This window comes from Mauremys mutica, chromosome 2, assembly GCF_020497125.1.
Source record: "Mauremys mutica isolate MM-2020 ecotype Southern chromosome 2, ASM2049712v1, whole genome shotgun sequence".
Taxonomy (NCBI): Eukaryota; Metazoa; Chordata; order Testudines; family Geoemydidae; genus Mauremys; species Mauremys mutica.
In genome coordinates, this window is record NC_059073.1 from 164658322 (window position 1) to 164676324 (window position 18003).

At 40.8% G+C, this 18003-nt stretch overlaps 1 protein-coding gene across 2 annotated transcripts in view; it reads left to right on the forward strand.

Annotated features, from left to right (window-relative positions):
- SEMA5A (semaphorin 5A) overlaps positions 1-17696 on the forward strand; it is a 668529-nt gene extending 650833 nt beyond the window's left edge. For both annotated transcript variants that reach the window (XM_045005697.1, XM_045005698.1), the window contains 3 exons: positions 2692-2739; positions 5611-5822; positions 12693-17696. In XM_045005697.1, coding sequence (XP_044861632.1) covers positions 2692-2739; positions 5611-5822; positions 12693-12812 — 380 coding nt within the window. In that variant the 3' untranslated portion in view covers positions 12813-17696. The remainder of the gene's footprint in view (positions 1-2691; positions 2740-5610; positions 5823-12692) is intronic.
- The last annotated feature ends 307 nt before the right edge of the window (positions 17697-18003 follow it).

The window sequence follows — 18003 nt, forward strand, 5'->3', positions numbered from 1 at the left end:
GTGCCACCTGATGTACTGGGGTACCACTGAGACTGCCTGTTCCACCAGGCTGGGCTCCCTCACTCTGTCTTGCTGTGCCAGGTCCTCAAGCCTCCTCCGGCACACACACAGGAAGGGACACACCCAGCTGCAGAAAGACACAGACACTGAAATCACTATTGCATGGGAAGGCTTTCAGCTAAGGAATTGCCCAGCGTTCAAGTGTACTCCCACTCTGGAGAGTAAACCCACAATTGTATTGTCTTGCGCTGCACCGAGAACTGTACAATGTAAGCTAATTGAAATTCGCCTGTGGAGAGAGATGCACAGCTTTTTGCCCGCCCTCCCTCCCCCCCCCCCCCCGCATTTATGAATTACACAAACTGGATTAAAAACAAAAACAAATTTATTAAGTAGAAGAGGTAGATTTTAAGTGATTATAAGGGATAGCCAACAGATCAAAGCAGTTTAATTTAGTAAATAAACAAAAATTGCAAAATGAGGATAACACACTAGATAAGTAGGTTTCAATGCCAAAGGGAAAAGACGCCAAAAAGCTAGACCACTTTGATAGGAAGCTTTGTTCTACCAGAGGTCTCCAATTCAGAATTGCAATCCAAAAGACATAATTGGATCATTACAATGTTAGCCTGTGGGATAATATTTTAAAGACAAGAATTCTACCCATTGGTAGAAGAAGGCAAATTAGTGGCCATCTTAGATGTGTCTGACTCTGCAGCTCAGCCATGGCTTTGGCCATTACTATACAGCAGTGTTCATGGCTGCAGTTGTCTGGTTTCCCCCAGAAGTTCAACAGACCTTTCAATATCTCCCATTTGAGGATCCTTCACTCTTTTCTGAGAAAGTTGATGAGAGGCTTCATAGTCCCAAGGATTCAAAAGCGACTTTTAAGCCACTGGGTATTTATACACTGATAGCAAAAATTAAGCTGTTTTGCCCACAGCAGTCCTCCATGTATCCAGTTTTCATACTTTGTACCCAGGACCTATCCAGAAAGAAGGGCAGAGGTTACAAGAGGTGTCAGGTACCTCTCTCCTCCTCTGCAACTACCAGTTCATCTAGACAAAATGGGTCCTCCAAACAAGCATTTTGACACATTGGTCGAGGTCATACTACCAGTCCCAACAGTGCCATCTTTTCTCACCCCTATATTTGCCTGTCATTTCCTAAATGCTTAGTCCTGCATCACCATGGATGCATCATTGGGTCTTAAACACAGTGGAAGTGGGATATACCTTTCAGTTTGTTTCTGTTCCCACTCCCACCGCCCTTCCCTGTCTGTTATCAGGGACCACTCTCCTGAGGTCATTCTACTGCACGAGGTGCAATTCCTCCGACTTGTGGGGAATATAGAGGAAGTTCCCCTGTTTCTTGCTACTTCCTAAGCCGGAAAGCAAAAGAGGGTCTCAGGCCTATTTTAGATCTAAGAAAGCTCATGTAGCTTTTAAAGAAAACAAACTTCTGGATGGTCACTCTGGCCTCCATTATTCCTTCACTGGACCTGGGGGACCGATATGATTCCCTTGACTTAAAGGATGCATATTTTCACATAGCAATTCATCAGAACCATCAAATTTTCCTCAAGTTCATGGTAAATAGATCCCACTTCCATTTTCAGTGCTACCCTTTGGCCCGTCATGTTAACAGAATTCATGGCTTATACTTATCGCCCCAGCATGGTCCCACAACCCTGGTTCTCGGCTGGTACTAGCACTATCGGTCAGACTGGTGCTCCCGCTGGAGGGAGACGTGATCTCACAGGACCACATCTTCCTCCTCAGTCACAGCCTGCAGGCCTTTCATCTGATAGCCAAGATGCTTCATGGACGATGCCTTTGGAAGAGGTTGGTCCTCTTGATAATTTGATTTTCTGATTGACTTCAGATGCAAATTTGATTCTCATTGTCTTTGGCCTACCCTGATCCATTTACATTTGAGACATAGGCAGACAGGCAAATCAATATTCCTTTGTCTGGGAAAAACTTGCTTACCAAACCCTGCCTGGTTTCATGGTTTGCGCATATTTTTAGTACATATCTACAACTTTTTAATTGTTACATCACACAGTGATTATGATGACCAGTATGATGTAAGTTTTCATTTGACACCTTACATGACATTCTTTATAGATAAATACCATGGCAGCAATATGTTAGGTATAGTGAGTTTGTCAGGCTTGATTGCAGTTGCTGTTACATGACAGCAAACCCTTTTGTCAGTGGGCAATGAAGGTCTCATAGGTCACACTGATGTCAGATGAGACTTTGATATTTTCACCAGTAGACATGGGTCTTCATGCTAAAATAACTTTATTGCACCCCTGAGCTAGCCTGTGATCTTTTTTCCATTTTCCCATTTCAGAAACTCACCATTTTGTGGGGGAGAAGTGGCTTGCCAATTAAAGAAGTTTCCCACCTCAGTATCTGCTATTTGTTTAACTCTTGAGAATTTTGAGACAAAAATGAGTAATGTTTAATGTTATTTTTCATCGAACTCAGAGTGAAGATTTGTTTGGGGAGGTTGGCCAGTTTTGACTGAAGGGCGGGGGGAGGGTAATCTTTTCTCACAGCTCTAACCTGGAATGAATATGGTGAAATAAATTTAAAAAAAATCTTATTCTCTATTCATCAGCTTAGTATGTCTTTGCTATGTTTTATCTAAACATTGAAAATACATTATTTGTTTTTCTAGAAATATCAGTAGCAAGATCTAGCATCATAGAAGAAAAACTTTGTGGTGGTAAGTTTTTCATTTCTCTGTAGCAGAATCTTTACCTGTTTTTTTTTTTAAACGGTATAATTGATTCCTATTTTTCTCCGTTTGTTTCACCTCTTGCTCCCTTCTCATTTACTCTACCTTCTAAATTCCATATTCTCATTACTTACATTTTCTGAGAAAAACAGACTGTAGTTACCAGAAGCTTCCTCATTAAATATCTGACTGCCACTGGCTACCTTTGAGTCAACAGCATGTTACCTGAAGTTCTTACTCTCTCCTTCTTGCCTTCCCCAAGGCAATCACCCTTCTCTCTGCAGTAGAAAGCCCTATTATAAGCAAGTTACTTGCAGATCAAAAATCTGGAAAGTCACTGCACCAATCCAGGATAATAATTTCACTATCCACACTTGGGAGTCAAATGAACAACCTTGAGTCATCTTTGTCACCCATTTAATGTCTTAGACTGTATCTATAGCTCATTATCAGGCAAGCTGCCAAAAACAAAACAAACAAAATATAAAATCCCCTGAAAAACAACCACAACGTTAGCAAAACAGGTCCTGAGCAGGAAGAGAAATTATTGTTGAAAAATGTAAAAATAAAATAACACTTTATTTTAGTTTATAACAATTGCACCTACTAAGTATTTAGCCACAGTCAAAGCTCTGGCTGATTCTAGCATTCTTATGTACAATGGAAGCAATTTTTCATTAAAGAAAAGGGGAGTGAGTTCAGTGGGGAAAAGTGAAGTCATCAGTGTGCACAATGTGTTCTACTCTGAGATTCACTCTGAATTGATTGTTTTCCGGCTTCCTCACTTTTTTACCAAGCTCTGTGTCTGGGGAAAACTTTTGCCAAAAGATGGAAAGTGATTCATGGGCCACTTACATATATTAGTACCCAAGTTAGCCACTTAAATCCACATTTAGGCACCTAAAACCTATTTGAGGCATATAAGTACTGATTTATGTGCCTGCTGAAAATAGGGCCTCTACGAATATCCCTTTCTATATTCCAGTGCTACTACCCAATTTTCAGCAGAGACACTATGGCCCAGTTTTTGAGACACGTACCTCCCATTATGATTAAGGCTACAATTATGTGACTTCCAGAGTCCTCTGTGACATTTTCCATTTCAGCCCTGGGGCAGTAGGGCTGGAGCTGGCAGTTGGCAGCCCCGCTGCAGCTCCCAGCCACCCGGGGGCCCCCGGACCTCCCAACCATCACAGAGGATGGGAGTTCCCTGGAGCTCCCAGCCCTTGGGCATGGTTTGGGGCACCCTCGCAGCTGCCAAGCCACCACAAGCGGCGGAGCCCCCCCTTGCAGCTGCCAAGCCACTATGGGCGGCATGGGAACCCCACAGCTGATAAGCCACCAAGGGCGCTGGGGGAAACCCCAGAGCCCCAGCAGCTGTGGTTGCTGGATCCTCCTCCCTTCCCAATTTGTCAGGGATATTTTTGGTAAAAGTCAGGGACAGGTCACAGGCTTCTGTGAATTTTTATTTATTGCCTGTGACCTGTCCATGAGTTTTACTAAAAATAGCCATGACAAAATCTTAGCCTTAATTATAATCAATGAGAGTTAGGCACCTAAATACTTTTGAGGATCTAGGCCTATAATCCATCATTTGGGCACTTTTAGTCAATCAAATGTCAGTTTGTATAAAACTAAGCTGGGTAATCAGGATAAAAATTTGAACTATTTGTTGTTATCCCTTCATTCACCACACCAAACAAACACAGCTCTATCTTTGAAAAAGTGGTGCAAGGCAATGTAATTCACTTACCTCTAATTCATCAGTAGCTGGTGCCAACTTCTGGTGTGTGTGTGTGTCTGTCCGTCTGTGTGTCTCCTGCTATCTCTCACCCCCTCAATGGCATCAGGGAATAAGCATCTGTCTCCTTCCCAGATTTTCAAGCTTTGGGCTTGCTTCCCAATTTTACTTCTTTCGGGGGGCCACCTATTCTACAGATCCCACAATATCATCTACGGGCGGAGCAAGTGGAAAGATTCCTGCTTATACTGCTGTACATTACACTTCTCTTGAACTCTCAGGCTGAGATGCTCCAGCGTGTATTGGACATTGGGAAATCCTTGTTCCCCTGTTCTCCCTACAGTGCTAATACTCCCCCTCCCACCCCCACTTACAAAAATAATTATGCAGGATGGGGAAGTGAGCAACTTGGCCACACATTGAAGATATAGGAAGAGTGAGGGGGCCCACCAGGAGGTGAATGGGGTGTTTGAAAAGCACCAGGCCATTGCCCCTGGAAGAAAGCACCAGGTAAAGGAGACTTCCAGAGTCTTTTAGGGAGAGCAGGATTAGGTGTCTTTTATTGGTTTTGATTAAACTTACTTGGATTTCACCTTAGTTCTTTTGTTCTAAATTGTCCCTACTAGTCACTGAGTATAACAGAAATAATTAGAAGACCAACATTCAAGGAGATGATTTCATTCAATCAAAATGAATTGGTGTAGATAATATATCTTTTAAAAATACTACATGAAAATGGAAATGGTGATGTTGGATACTTTGCAGTACAATTTACAGAACTGAATTTAGGCAGACATTTTCAAAATACTTAAAGAAATGCAATTAATTTCAATCGGAGTTGGGCACCTAACTCCTTTTGAAAACCCAGCCATAATCAATATTACCGTACTGCAGATGTGGTGATATAAGATGCTGATAGTGATCTCTAGGGATATGCAATGTATTTTCAATTACAAGTAAAAATCTTGGCGATTGACATTTCCAAGAAATGCATAACTCCATGAGATACTTTATTCCTTTCTGGATCAAAGCACCTGTTTGTGTTTTTTTCAAATGTTTCAATACTCTGATTGTGACTGCCTTAAAGGTAATGCTGTCTTTTGCTATCCGTTCTTCAGAGTTTAACATGTTCCACATGATTGCAGTGGGCTTGAGCAGTTCTATACTTGGCTGCCTCCTTACACTGCTTGTTTACACTTACTGCCAACGATATCAGCAGCAATCCCATGATGCAACTGTTATTCATCCAGTGTCGCCAGCTCCTCTTAATACCAGTATCACTAACCATATCAACAAACTGGACAAATATGATTCTGTAGAAGCCATCAAGGTAAGCAATGGATAGAGTTGTCTGTAATGTGTAGCTATGTATAACTGTATACAGTAATTACAGTGTACCAAAGGAATTCTAATGATACATTTTTACAGTGAAAGGTGGACTCAAGATCATACAAATATTAAATATACAAATACCAGATGTTCGAATAACTAAATTCGATTCATATTTGTAGTGTAATAATTATAGATTTCTTATCACACCAGCCTATATTACACTGAAGATATTATCATGCATTGGCTGGGATGTACAATTTGTGCACCACTGGCCTTTGTTGAAAGATATCAGACTATTGCTCAAGTGTTTTCTTTGAAAGTATCGTCCTCCAGTATCTAGTTTAAAAAGTAGATTTGGACCTCAAAAATCATAGTGGTACCTAATGGAGACTTTCCTTTAGTTCAAATAGCAGGCAGCAAAAGCTTCTGTCCTTCTTCCCATTATATGTGTGTGATTTATCAATCATAGAATCACAGAATCATAGAATCTCAGGGTTGGAAGGGACCTCAGGAGGTCATCTAGTCCAACCCCCTGCTCAAAGCAGGACCAAACCCAACTAAATCATCCCAGTCAGGGCTTTGTCAAGCCTGACCTTAAAAACCTCTAAGGAAGGAGATTCCACCACCTCCCTAGGTAACCATTCCAGTTCTTCACCACCCTACTAGTGAAAAAGTTTTTCCTAATGTCCAACCTAAACCTCCCGCTCTGCAACTTGAGACCATTACTCCTTGTTCTGTCATCTTCTACCACTGAGAACAGTCTAGAGCCATCCTCTTTGGAACCCCCTTTCAGGTAGTTGAAAACAGCTATCAAATCCCCCCTCATTCTTCTCTTCTGCAGACTAAACAATCCCAGTTCCCTCAGCCTCTCCTCATGAGTCATGTGCTCCAGCCCCCTAATCATTTTTGTTGCCCTCCGCTGGACTCTCTCCAATTTATCCACATCCTTGTAGTGTGGGGCCCAAAACTGGACACAGTACTGCAAATGAGGCCTCACCAGTGCTGAGTAGAGGGGAATGATCACATCCCTCGATCTGCTGGAAATGCCCCTACTTATACAACCCAAAATGCCATTAGCCTTCTTGGCAACAAGGGCACACTGTTGACTCATATTCAGCTTTTCGTCCACCGTAACCCCTAGGTCCTTTTCTGCAGAACTGCTGCCCAGCCATTCGGTCCCTAGTCTGTAACAGTGCATGGGATTCTTCCATCCTAAGTGCAGGACTCTGCACTTGTCCTTGTTGAACCTCATCATATTTCTTTTGGCCCAATCCTCTAATTTGTCTAGGTCCCTCTGTATCCTAGCCCTACCCTCCAGCGTATCAACCACTCCTCCCAGTTTAGTGTCATCTGCAAACTTGCTAAGGGTGCAGTCCACACCATCCTCCAGATCGTTAATGAAGATATTGAATAAAACCGGCCCCAGCACCCACCCTTGGGGCACTCCACTTGATACCGGCTGCCAACTAGACATGGAACCATTGATCACTACCCGTTGAGCCCAACCATCTAGCCAGTTTTCTATCCACCTTACCGTCCATTCATCCAGCCCATACTTCTTTAACTTGCTGGCAAGAATACTGTGGGAGACTGTATCAAAAGCTTTGCTAAAGTCCAGAAATAACACATCCACTGCTTTCCCCTCATCCACAGAGCCAGTTATCTCATCATAGAAGGCAATTAGGTTAGTCAGGCATGACTTGCCCTTGGTGAATCCATGCTGACTGTTCCTGATCACTTTCCCCTCCTTTAAGTGGTTCAGGATTGATTCCTTGAGGACCTGTTCCATGATTTTTCCAGGGACTGAGGTGAGACTGACTGGCCTGTAGTTCCCTGGATCTTCCTTCTTCCCTTTTTTAAAGATGGGCACTACATTAGCTTTTTTCCAGTCGTCCGGGACCTCCCCCAATCGCCATGATTTTTCAAAGATAATGGCCAATGGCTCTGCAATCTCATTGGCCAACTCCTTTAGCACCCTCGGATGCAGCGCATCCAGCCCCATGGACTTGTGCTCGTACAGCTTTCCTAAATAGTCCCAAACTACTTCTTTCTCCACAGAGAGCTGGTCACCTCCTCCCCATACTGTGCTGCAGAGTGCAGCTGTCTGGGAGCTGACCTTGTCTGTGAAGACAGAGGCAAAAAAAGCATTGAGTACACTAGCTTTCTCCACATCCTCCGTCACTAGGTTCCCTCCCTCATTCAGCAAGGGGCCCACACTTTCCTTGACTTTCTTCCAGTTGCTAACATACCTAAAGAAACCCTTCTTGTTACTCCTAACATCTCCAGCTAGCTGCAACTCCAAGTGTGATTTGGCCTTCCTAATTTCACACCTGCATGCCTGAGCAATACTTTTATACTCCTCCCTGGTTATTTGTCCAATCTTCCACTTCTTGTAAGCTGTTTTTTTGTGTTTAAGACGAGCAAGGATTTCACTGTTAAGCCAAGCTGGTCACCTGCCATATTTACTTTTCTTCCTACACATCAGGATGGTTTGTTCCTGCAACCTCAATAAGGTTTCTTTAAAATACAGCCAGCTTTCCTCGACTCCTTTCCCCGTCATGTTATTCTCCCAGGGGACCTTGCCCATCAGTTCCCTGTGGGAGTCAAAGTCTGCTTTTCTGAAGTCCAGAGTCTCTGTTCTACTGCTTTCCTTTTTTCCTTGTGTCAGGATCCTGAACTCGACCATCTCATGGTCACTGCCTCCCAGGTTTCCATCCACTATTGCTTCCTCTACTGTTTCTTCCCTGTTTGTGAGCAGCAGGTCAAGAAGAGCTTTTCCCCTAGTTGGTTCCTCCAGCACTTGCACCAGGAAATTGTCCCCTACACTTTCCAGAAACTTCCTGGATTGTCTGTGCACCGCTGTATTGCTCTCCCAGCAGATATCAGGGTGATTAAAGTCACCCATGAGAACCAGGGCCTGTGATCTAGCAACTTCTGTTAGTTGCTGGAAGAAAGCCTCGTCCACCTCATCCCCCTGGTCTGGTGGTCTGTAGCAGACTCCCACCACGACATTACCCTTGTTGTTCATACTTCTAAATTTAATCCAGAGACTCTCAGATTTTTCTGCAGTTTCATACCAGAGCTCTGAGCAGTCATACTGCTCTCTTACATACAACGCAACTCCCCCACCTTTTCTGCCCTGTCTGTCCTTCCTGAACAGTTTATATCCATCCATGACAGTACTCCAATCATGTGAGTTATCCCACCAAGTTTCTGTTATTCCAATCACATCATAATTCCCTGACTGTGCCAGGACTTCTAGTTCTCCCTGCTTGTTCCCCAGGCTTCTTGCATTTGTGTATAGGCACTTAAAATAACTCGCTGATTGTCCCACTTTCTCGGTCTGAGACAGGAGTCCTCCCCTCTTGCAGTCTCCTGCTTGTGCTTCCTCCCGGTATCCCACTTCCCCACTTACTTCGGGGCTTTGGTCTCCTTCCCCCGGTGAACCTAGTTTAAAGCCCTCCTCACTAGGTTAGCCAGCCTGCTTGCAAAGATGCTCTTCCCTCTCTTCGTTAGGTGGAGCCCGTCTCTGCCTAGCAATCCTTCTTCTTGGAAGACCATCCCATTGTCAAAGAATCCAAACCCTTCTCTCCGACACCATCTGCGTAGCCATTCGTTGATTTCCACGATTCGACGGTCTCTACCCTGGCCTTTTCCTGCCACAGGGAGGATAGACGAGAACACCACTTGCGCCTCAAACTCCTTTATCCTTCTTCCCAGAGCCACATAGTCTGCAGTGATACGCTCAAGGTCATTCTTGGCAGTATCATTGGTGCCCACGTGGAGAAGCAGGAATGGGGTAGCAATCCGAGGGCTTGATGAGTCTCGGCAGTCTCTCCGTCACATCGTGAATCCTAGCCCCTGGCAAGCAGCACACCTCTTGGTTTTCCCGGTCAGGGCGGCAGATAGATGACTCAGTCCCCCTGAGGAGAGAGTCCCCGACCACCACCACCCGCCTCCTCCTCCTCCTGGGAGTGGTGGTCGTGGAACCCCCATCCCTAGGACGGCGCATCTCATGCCTTCCAATCAGTGGAGTCTCCTTCTGCTCTGTTCCCTCAGATGTATCATCCACTCCACTCTCTGCACTAGTACCTGCGGAGAGAACACGAAAACGGTTGCTCACCTGTATCTGTGTTTCTGATACATGGACGTTTCTGGTACTCTTTCCTCTTCTGGATGTCACATGCCGCCAGTTATCCTCACTAGCCTTCTGTCCCCGCTGTGTAGCCTGCTCTGAATCTTCAGAACATTGTGCCCACTGCAGCTGATCCTGACGTCTATCCAGGAAATCCTCATTTTCTTTTATGGAACGCAGGGTTGTTATTCGTTTCTCCAGACCTTGAACCTTCTCTTCCAAGATGGAGATCAGCTTGCACTTTGTACAGACTGGTGAACAGTGACTTTCAAGAAAACATAAAATTATCACAGACAAAGTTTGCAGAAGACAAAGATTAAGGGAAATGTAAATAATGAAGAGGACAAAGATACAAAATGATCCGGATTGCTTTGTAAGTTAGGCTCAAGCAAACAAATATGTGCTTTAATAAGGCCAAATGTGAATTTATACATCTTAATACAAAGAGTGTAGCTCTTACTTACAGAATGGGGGACTGAATCCTGGGAAGCAGTGACTCTAAAAGGGACTTGACATTCATGCTGGGTAATCACCTGAACATGAGCTTCCAGTGCGACGCTGTGGCCAAAAGGGCTAGTATGACCATTGGATATATAAAATAGAGAATATAGAGTTGGAGTAGGGAGGCTATATTACCTCTGTATTTGGCACTGAAGTCCACAGTTCAGATAGGGTGTGGATAAATTTGAAAGTTTAAGAGAAGAGCCATGAAGAGACGGTTAAGGAGTGACTTGATCACAGTCTATAAGTACCTACATGGGGAACAAAAATTTGATAATGGACTTTTCAGTTCAACAGACAAAGCTTTAATAAGATCCGATGGCTTGAAGTTGGAGCTAGATAAATTCAGATGGAAATAAATTGCATATTTTTAACAGGGAAGGTAATTAATCTTTGGAACAATTTACCCAAGGCTTGTGGTGGATTCTCCATCACTGGCAATTTTTTAAATGAAGATTCGATGTTTTTTGATAAGATATGCTGTAGTTCAAACAGGAATTAATTCAGGGAAGTTCTGGGGCCTGTGTTATGCAAGAGGTCAGACTAAATGATCACGGTTGTCCCTTCTGCCTTATAATCTTTGAACCAAATCTGTGATGGGTCAGATCTTCAACTGGTGTTGATCTGCATAGCACAGTGTGAATCAAGCTGCATAGATTTATACTAGCTGAGAATCTGGCATGATATCTACACTACATTGCCATAGATTATAAATTCCTCTGTAATATTTCACCTCTTATATTTAGGCTTTGCAGAATTCAATTTTTATTTTATATAGTTTCAGTAGATAATGTCAATGTTTATTTTTAAGCATTTTTTAGAGTTTTATCTATTTAAATTTTCACAGATGTGCAAAATTTTGAGTTTTAAGTATTTTTTGGTTTTAGCAATTTAAATTTTCACAGTTTGGGGAAATTATGGGGGGAGATCTGGGAATGGGGGAGGGACAGACAATGACATTAGACTTCAAGATTCTAAAAGTTAAAGCTTTATAACTGTTAAAATATCAAGTGTCAACATCACATGTTAAAACACATAAAGTAAATTTCCTTATCTAATAAATTCTGAAGCAACATTTTTTCTTACTTTGCCTGTCTAAGGCCTGGTCTACATGGGGGGGGGATCAATCTAAGATACGCAACTTCAGCTACGAGAATAGCGTAGCTGAAGTCGAACTACCTTAGTTCAAACTGTCTACCTGTCCAGACGCCGCGGGATCGAAGTCCGCGGCTCCCCCGTCGACTCCACCACCGCCGTTTGCGGTGGTGGAGTTCCAGAGTCGACAGGAGCGCGTTCAGAGTTCGAACTATCGCGTCTAGATTAGACGCGATAGTTCGAACTCCGAGAAGTCAAACTCTGCGCGTCGACCCGGCGGGTAAGTATAGACCTACCCTTAGTGTATGATGAAATTGACATTTACCAGTATCTACCTATAACAAATCTAATCATGACAAGTCTACTTACAACGATTTAGAACAGCTTCCTATTGCAAAATTCCTAAAGTATGCAAGATTGGGCATTTGTATGCTATCTAGCCAAATACATTCAGATTATTGAATTTATGTGCTATAGCAAAATTTTCTGAAGCGTTTGTGAAGTCCTGGATAGTTAATCTTTTTCTTTTTTGCTTTTTCCATTTGTTTCTTAAATAAAAAATCTAGGAAATTAGGAAAGAGAGATTATAATTTGCAATCAATGGGGTATCCTATTTAGGTATTTTTGAAAATCCACTAGGCACTTATCTGCATGTTTAAGTGCCTAAATACCTTTGAAAATCTGACTCTAAAATGCCTAAATCTCTTTTGAAAATGGAATTTATATTCCTAAATCACTTAGATGTTCTTTAAAAAATTTCACTCAAAATCAAGGAATGCGTAATCTAGAGGCAAATTATATAAAAAGTCTAATTTGACGAAGTTGTACAGAACCGTTTTGACAATGAAAATATTATAAGAAAGAAGAATATATAGTATAAAAACCTACCTGTGATTATCTTAGATTGGAAAAAAAAAACCTGTAAGGTTATATTGTTGTATTGGAACAATACTGTATGGGATCATGTAGTTAAGGGCTTCATTGTAACACATATGTGCATACAAATGCAGAGTTTTGTAGTAAACATATGTATTTCAGGGGCACTCTGGTTGCATTGTTGTTTGAATCTGTGACCCTGGAGGTTTGTCCACTAAAATTATCTTAGTAAAATGATACATTTTGCTATTCTTTTTCTAGGCATTTAACAAAAACAACCTGATCTTGGAGGAGAGAAACAAATACTTCAATCCACATCTTACTGCAAAGACCTATTCTAATGCCTATTTTACAGATCTCAATAATTATGATGAGTACTAATGGATTTGTGTATTTTCTGGCCTCTGGTAACTCCCCAGTCCCCCAAAGCCTGTGCTACATGACCGCTCATGTGTTTGAGGCTTCAGAGATGAAGTTCGGAGACATTTCAAGCACAGTCCAAGCCATCAGTATCCCATTGCTGCCAAAAAAACAAACACCTGTATGTGACATGATATTCCCTTTTGCAAGAGTGAAAGGTTGGCCTGCAGTACGGAATGCAGATTTAGTAGCTGGACATAGTGGAATGAGGAGTAGATCACTTTGTTCGTGTTTATAAATGTTCAGTCAGATTTCTCTAACATGTTGCAAACTAATTTCTTGCGCTTTTTAAAAGACTGTAACCCCTTTGAAGAGGGTGCCAGGAATGAGACTTCTATTTCCTTTTGGACATTGTCTGCTTGTTTCCACTGGGTTTGAGGAGAAAACTCTGCATCTAGCAGTGGGGCCCTCTGAGGAGTCTTCCTGACATGATATTGCCAAAAAAGCTCATAGAACATTGAGTAAATGATGAGGAGAAATTCAGCAGCACAGTGTTATTTTGTAGGAACTCCAACAGTCCAGAGTTAATCTTCCTAGACTGTGAAGTGTTTCAGCTGGAACTCTTGGAAGTTTTCCAGCTGTTTAGATCTTGAAGCAAACAGAATATACCAAGAGATATGCTTCTTGTGGCAAAAAGGGAAATCTGAAGAGTAGATGGTTCAAAGTTGTGAGATAATTTAAGCCTTTATCTTGTTTTTTTTTATTTTTGGGAGGTTACATTTGAACATTTTCTGCATGTCGTTAGTAACTAATGTTACTGTACTGTACGGACTTGCATGATTCATGGCATTCCAAAGACCTCTTCTCCTTAGAGTGTGCATATGGAACCCACTTGACTAGTCTGCTGTAGCATCCAAAAACATGCCAGTGAGCAGCAGAAACAACCGTACCATGATTTATCCTCCACACCCTTTCCTTGACACTCCTGGGAACATATGCCTAATAATAGAATTGCTTTTCTTCTCACAAGTCCTTGTTTATACATGCCTGTTTGAAAACAACAACAAAAGGAAGAAAAAGTGCCAGATGTGTTATGAAAAGCATTGTTTTCATCTTCTTGATGTGTCTGATCCATGCTAATCAACCTGTGCCAGGACCATTAATAATGTTGTTTAAAGTGGGCTTCCTTTGAGGCTCCATTGATGTGAATATTTAACATACTAGCTGCTTTTTAAGCTGTCACTTTTAAATTCTTGTGCAAGGGCGGGTGAGGAAACAGTAGCAGTCCTCAAATGATGGCCCAACTTCTCTTGGTCTCCTCTTCTCCCACCACGTCTGTAATATTTGTATATTTGGAAGAGAAATTCCTGGTGTACCATTGAAGTGAAAATGGCAGGGGTGTGGGACATTTGTTCATCCCAGAGTGCTGAACCTAAAGGACAATTCAAAGGTTTCTAAATGCTATTCTCAAAGACTTCCTAAACAAAATTAAAAAGTGAATAAGAAGATTTAAATCATTGCCTGTTTTTAAACTATATACCATACCAAGATTATCACATCAGAAATGTCAAAAGGGGGGCGTGTTGGAGGGAGAAAATGCAAAGTGGAGATGTTTTAACATGGAAGAGCCTGTGGTCTTTAGATTAAAGTATAGCTAGATACAAAGGGAAAAGGTTTGCAAAGGCAAATGTTAGAATGTAATGGTTCAAAATTCTGCAAGGCAAATCTATTAAAAAATGCCAAGGAACATAGAATTTTGTGTGAGGGTGTGTATGAATTTAGAATCATAGCATATCAAGGTCAGGGGAGGGATAGCTCAGTGGTTTGAGCATTGATTCCCTAAACCAAGGGTTGTGAGTTCAATCTTTGAGGGGGCTACTTAGGAATATGAGGCAGCAGGTCCAATCTCCAGACAGATTTTTGCCATTGATCCTGAAACAACCCTTTCAGGGATTGAATTTATACCCCTGGGTTTAACAGGCCAATGCTTAAACCACTGAGCTATCTCCCTTCCTTCAGTAGCCCTCTAACTTAGATGGCAAGATTCTAGATTAATTATGGGGCTAATTCTTCATAACATGTAGTGAGCAATACTTTTGAATCGGAATAGGTTCAAATACCATATTTTACTTAGGTATATATATATATAAAAATAAATCCTCCATCCTCAGACAGGTTCACACGAAAAAATGTGGTGGCACTAATCCTCTTTTGTCTACCATTGTAATACTGTACTTTTGATGTGTTTCCTACGAAACTGTCTCACACATTTATTTCCCTTAGGAAAGATGAAATTACCTTTTCAAAAAAATTCAATGGAATGGGGAGGGGGAACTTTCCAAATCATAACCAGTTTGGTATTAGCATCACTCTGCTGCTGCTGCGAAATAAAACGCTTCATTTAAATAGCATAAAGAAAATAAAATCTGAATTGCTGCCACTGCCTGAAAAACAAACCAAACAGAACCAAACAAAAAACAAAACTAGAAACCCCACTTTTCTTCCTTGCTTCTCTACTAACAGCAGTGTTAGTCTGGCTTCTGTATTTTAAATTTAGCATATTAGCTATTAGACCCATAGTTTTTAAAATATTTAAAGTATCTATCTTTTGAATTTTAATGTTTTTATTAAAATTATCTGAAATGAGTCCATGTTTTACTCTACAATATTTTTGAGGGGCATATATCTAACTATATAGATCTATTGGCCATTCCATATATAGTCACTGTATTAGATTTGTGATGGTAATACCCATGGGATAAATTGCAAAGCCATATGATTAACTGCATTTAGCCTTCCTGCACTCTGCCCACTAATCCATCTCCCACAGGACTATTTCAAACATTCCAAATCTCTGAGCAGCTTCAAAGTGATGTCATTTTTTAAAAAAATCAACCTGCCAGAGAAATGTTTCCTTCGTTTCTTTCAAATATGAAATGTATTTCCCCAAATTACCCTGTGGCCCAAGCTGGGGCAATAATTAGTCCTATAGCACAAAAAGGTTTTATGTCTGTATCTCATGTTCCTTCAGGGTAAGAAATGGCATCTTCATATCACTGGAAAAGGGAGATCCCAAGTTTCCCAGTGGGACTAGTCTTGGAAGATCCTGAGACAGATCAGCCTTTAAAGCTGTGACATTTTTGTGTGTTGAAAAGTATTTTGGTTAATTTAGAGGTATTTAAAATGTATTAATTGTGTCTATTTGTTCTGCCTCTGAGAGCTGCACAGTTGCATGTATGGCATTAATGGAGCCTGGCCTTGAAGGTGGACAGATACAAAAGTAGCGCCCCAGTCAGATTTTCTTTTTAATTTTTTAACCATTTCTTTAAAAGTTTTTGCTCTAAAATTGGTAGGACACACATTTTGGTGTGAAGTGGATTTCTGACGTCTAAATGCACATGAAAATGGTTTTTTTTTCAGACCATAAAAGTTTGAATTTTTAAAATCCTGTGAACACTTGCATACAATTCTCATGCAAGCCAGTGGGCATTTGTATGAGGGGAAAATTTGGCCCTAGACTCTTGTTCTTGTCTTGAGAGAGGAATTCAAGTCCCTGACCCCTCTAATTCCCTCCAGTTCTCTCAGAGATTTTTGGCTCTGATATAGTTCTCTGTTCTGGATAAAATATTATATTACTTCTAATGGCAGGATTGGCCATCTCTAAAATACCGGTGCTCGCTCAATACATTCATTTTAAAACTTTCTTTCATTTTACACTTACGTTTAAATGAAACCTAGACTGAAGTTTAAAATAAAAATTTCTCCAGAACCGGCCAAAATATATCATCTTAAATCTGCAATTTTTTTTCTGTGTAACACCAGTACAAAAAGAAAAAAGGAAGATTGCAATGGCTGGTGCTGTAAAGTATATGTTTTCATTCAACAGTTCAAATTAGAGCTGTGTGTGTGTGTATAGACATTTGGGGCTTGATTCAATATGAGATACATGGGAATATATTGCTCAGTTGCTTGGAAAATCCACTACGATGCTTGCAGATTGTATCTTGTACTTCAATTTGAATCTGAAGTACAAGATACTTTCATCTAAGCTTACTTTTAGTAGAAGCTTTTTTTCAGATATCTGCAATTGCCTGCTACTGCAGCAGTGTGGTTCAGATAAAAATAAGGGAGTTTTGGTTGGGGTTTGACTTTTCATAACAGAGCAGGAGATAAAGGGGCATTGAATTGGCTTTGATTTTCTATTATACTAATTAAAATCCTGGAAAGGTATGGGAAATTCTGTAAAGTACAGGGAAGTAGTTGTTAACAGTATCAGAATCACACAGAAACCTGAGGGAAGTTTCAAATCAATATAAAATAAAATAAAGAGCTACAAGGTGATTCATTAAAGAAAAAAGTGCTCAGCATATTGGATATGGCCATACAAAACAGAAAAGAGAGTGAGATTTAAGATGTAAGAAATGTTAATGAAAAGAAATAATTTAAATTTTTTTTATAATTATAGAATAATTAAGGCCCCACTTCAGTAAAGCATATATATGTTTGTTTATCTTTAAGCACATGAGTAGCCCCATTGAAATAAATGGAATTTAAATACATGCTTAAAGTTTACTGTTTTGCTGGATCAGGGCCTAAGACCCAAATCCTGCAAACACTTTGAGCACATATATAACTTTATTACCATTTAAGTAATGCTATTTAAGTGAATCGTACTACTCGTGAGAAAAGTTGATCACATGCTAAATTGTTTACAGCCCAAAGTGTCCTATTTCTTTCTCCAAGAGCCCAGAAACAGTAGAAGGAAAACTGTGGTGCTAATGAAAATCAGAAATGAATTTACTAAAAGTTAATTTCAAATCTGGATCTTGATTATCAGGGAATTGATATGCATTCATTGAGTGGAATATTTGAATTCATTTTTTCCTTTGCTAAATAAAATTAATTATAAACAGGATATTTTGCTTCTCTTGATTTAAAAGACATAATCTCCCAAACTAAGTAATGATCTGGGATCCATCATGTTTTGTTTGTTTGTTTTCATTTTTTTAAAGGGAACTAGCATTCAAGTCACACAAGAATATCAGCTTGATTGGTAGATGGACTGCTTTGTTTAGCACCTAGAAATTCTTACTGATCACATTGCCTCCAGCAATACACCAGTATTTTAATTTCTCTCGCATGGCCTTTGCTCTTCTTAGTTATAGATAAAATTCCCTTTTTTTTCCTCTTTGTTTTTGCAGAAATGCTCTTG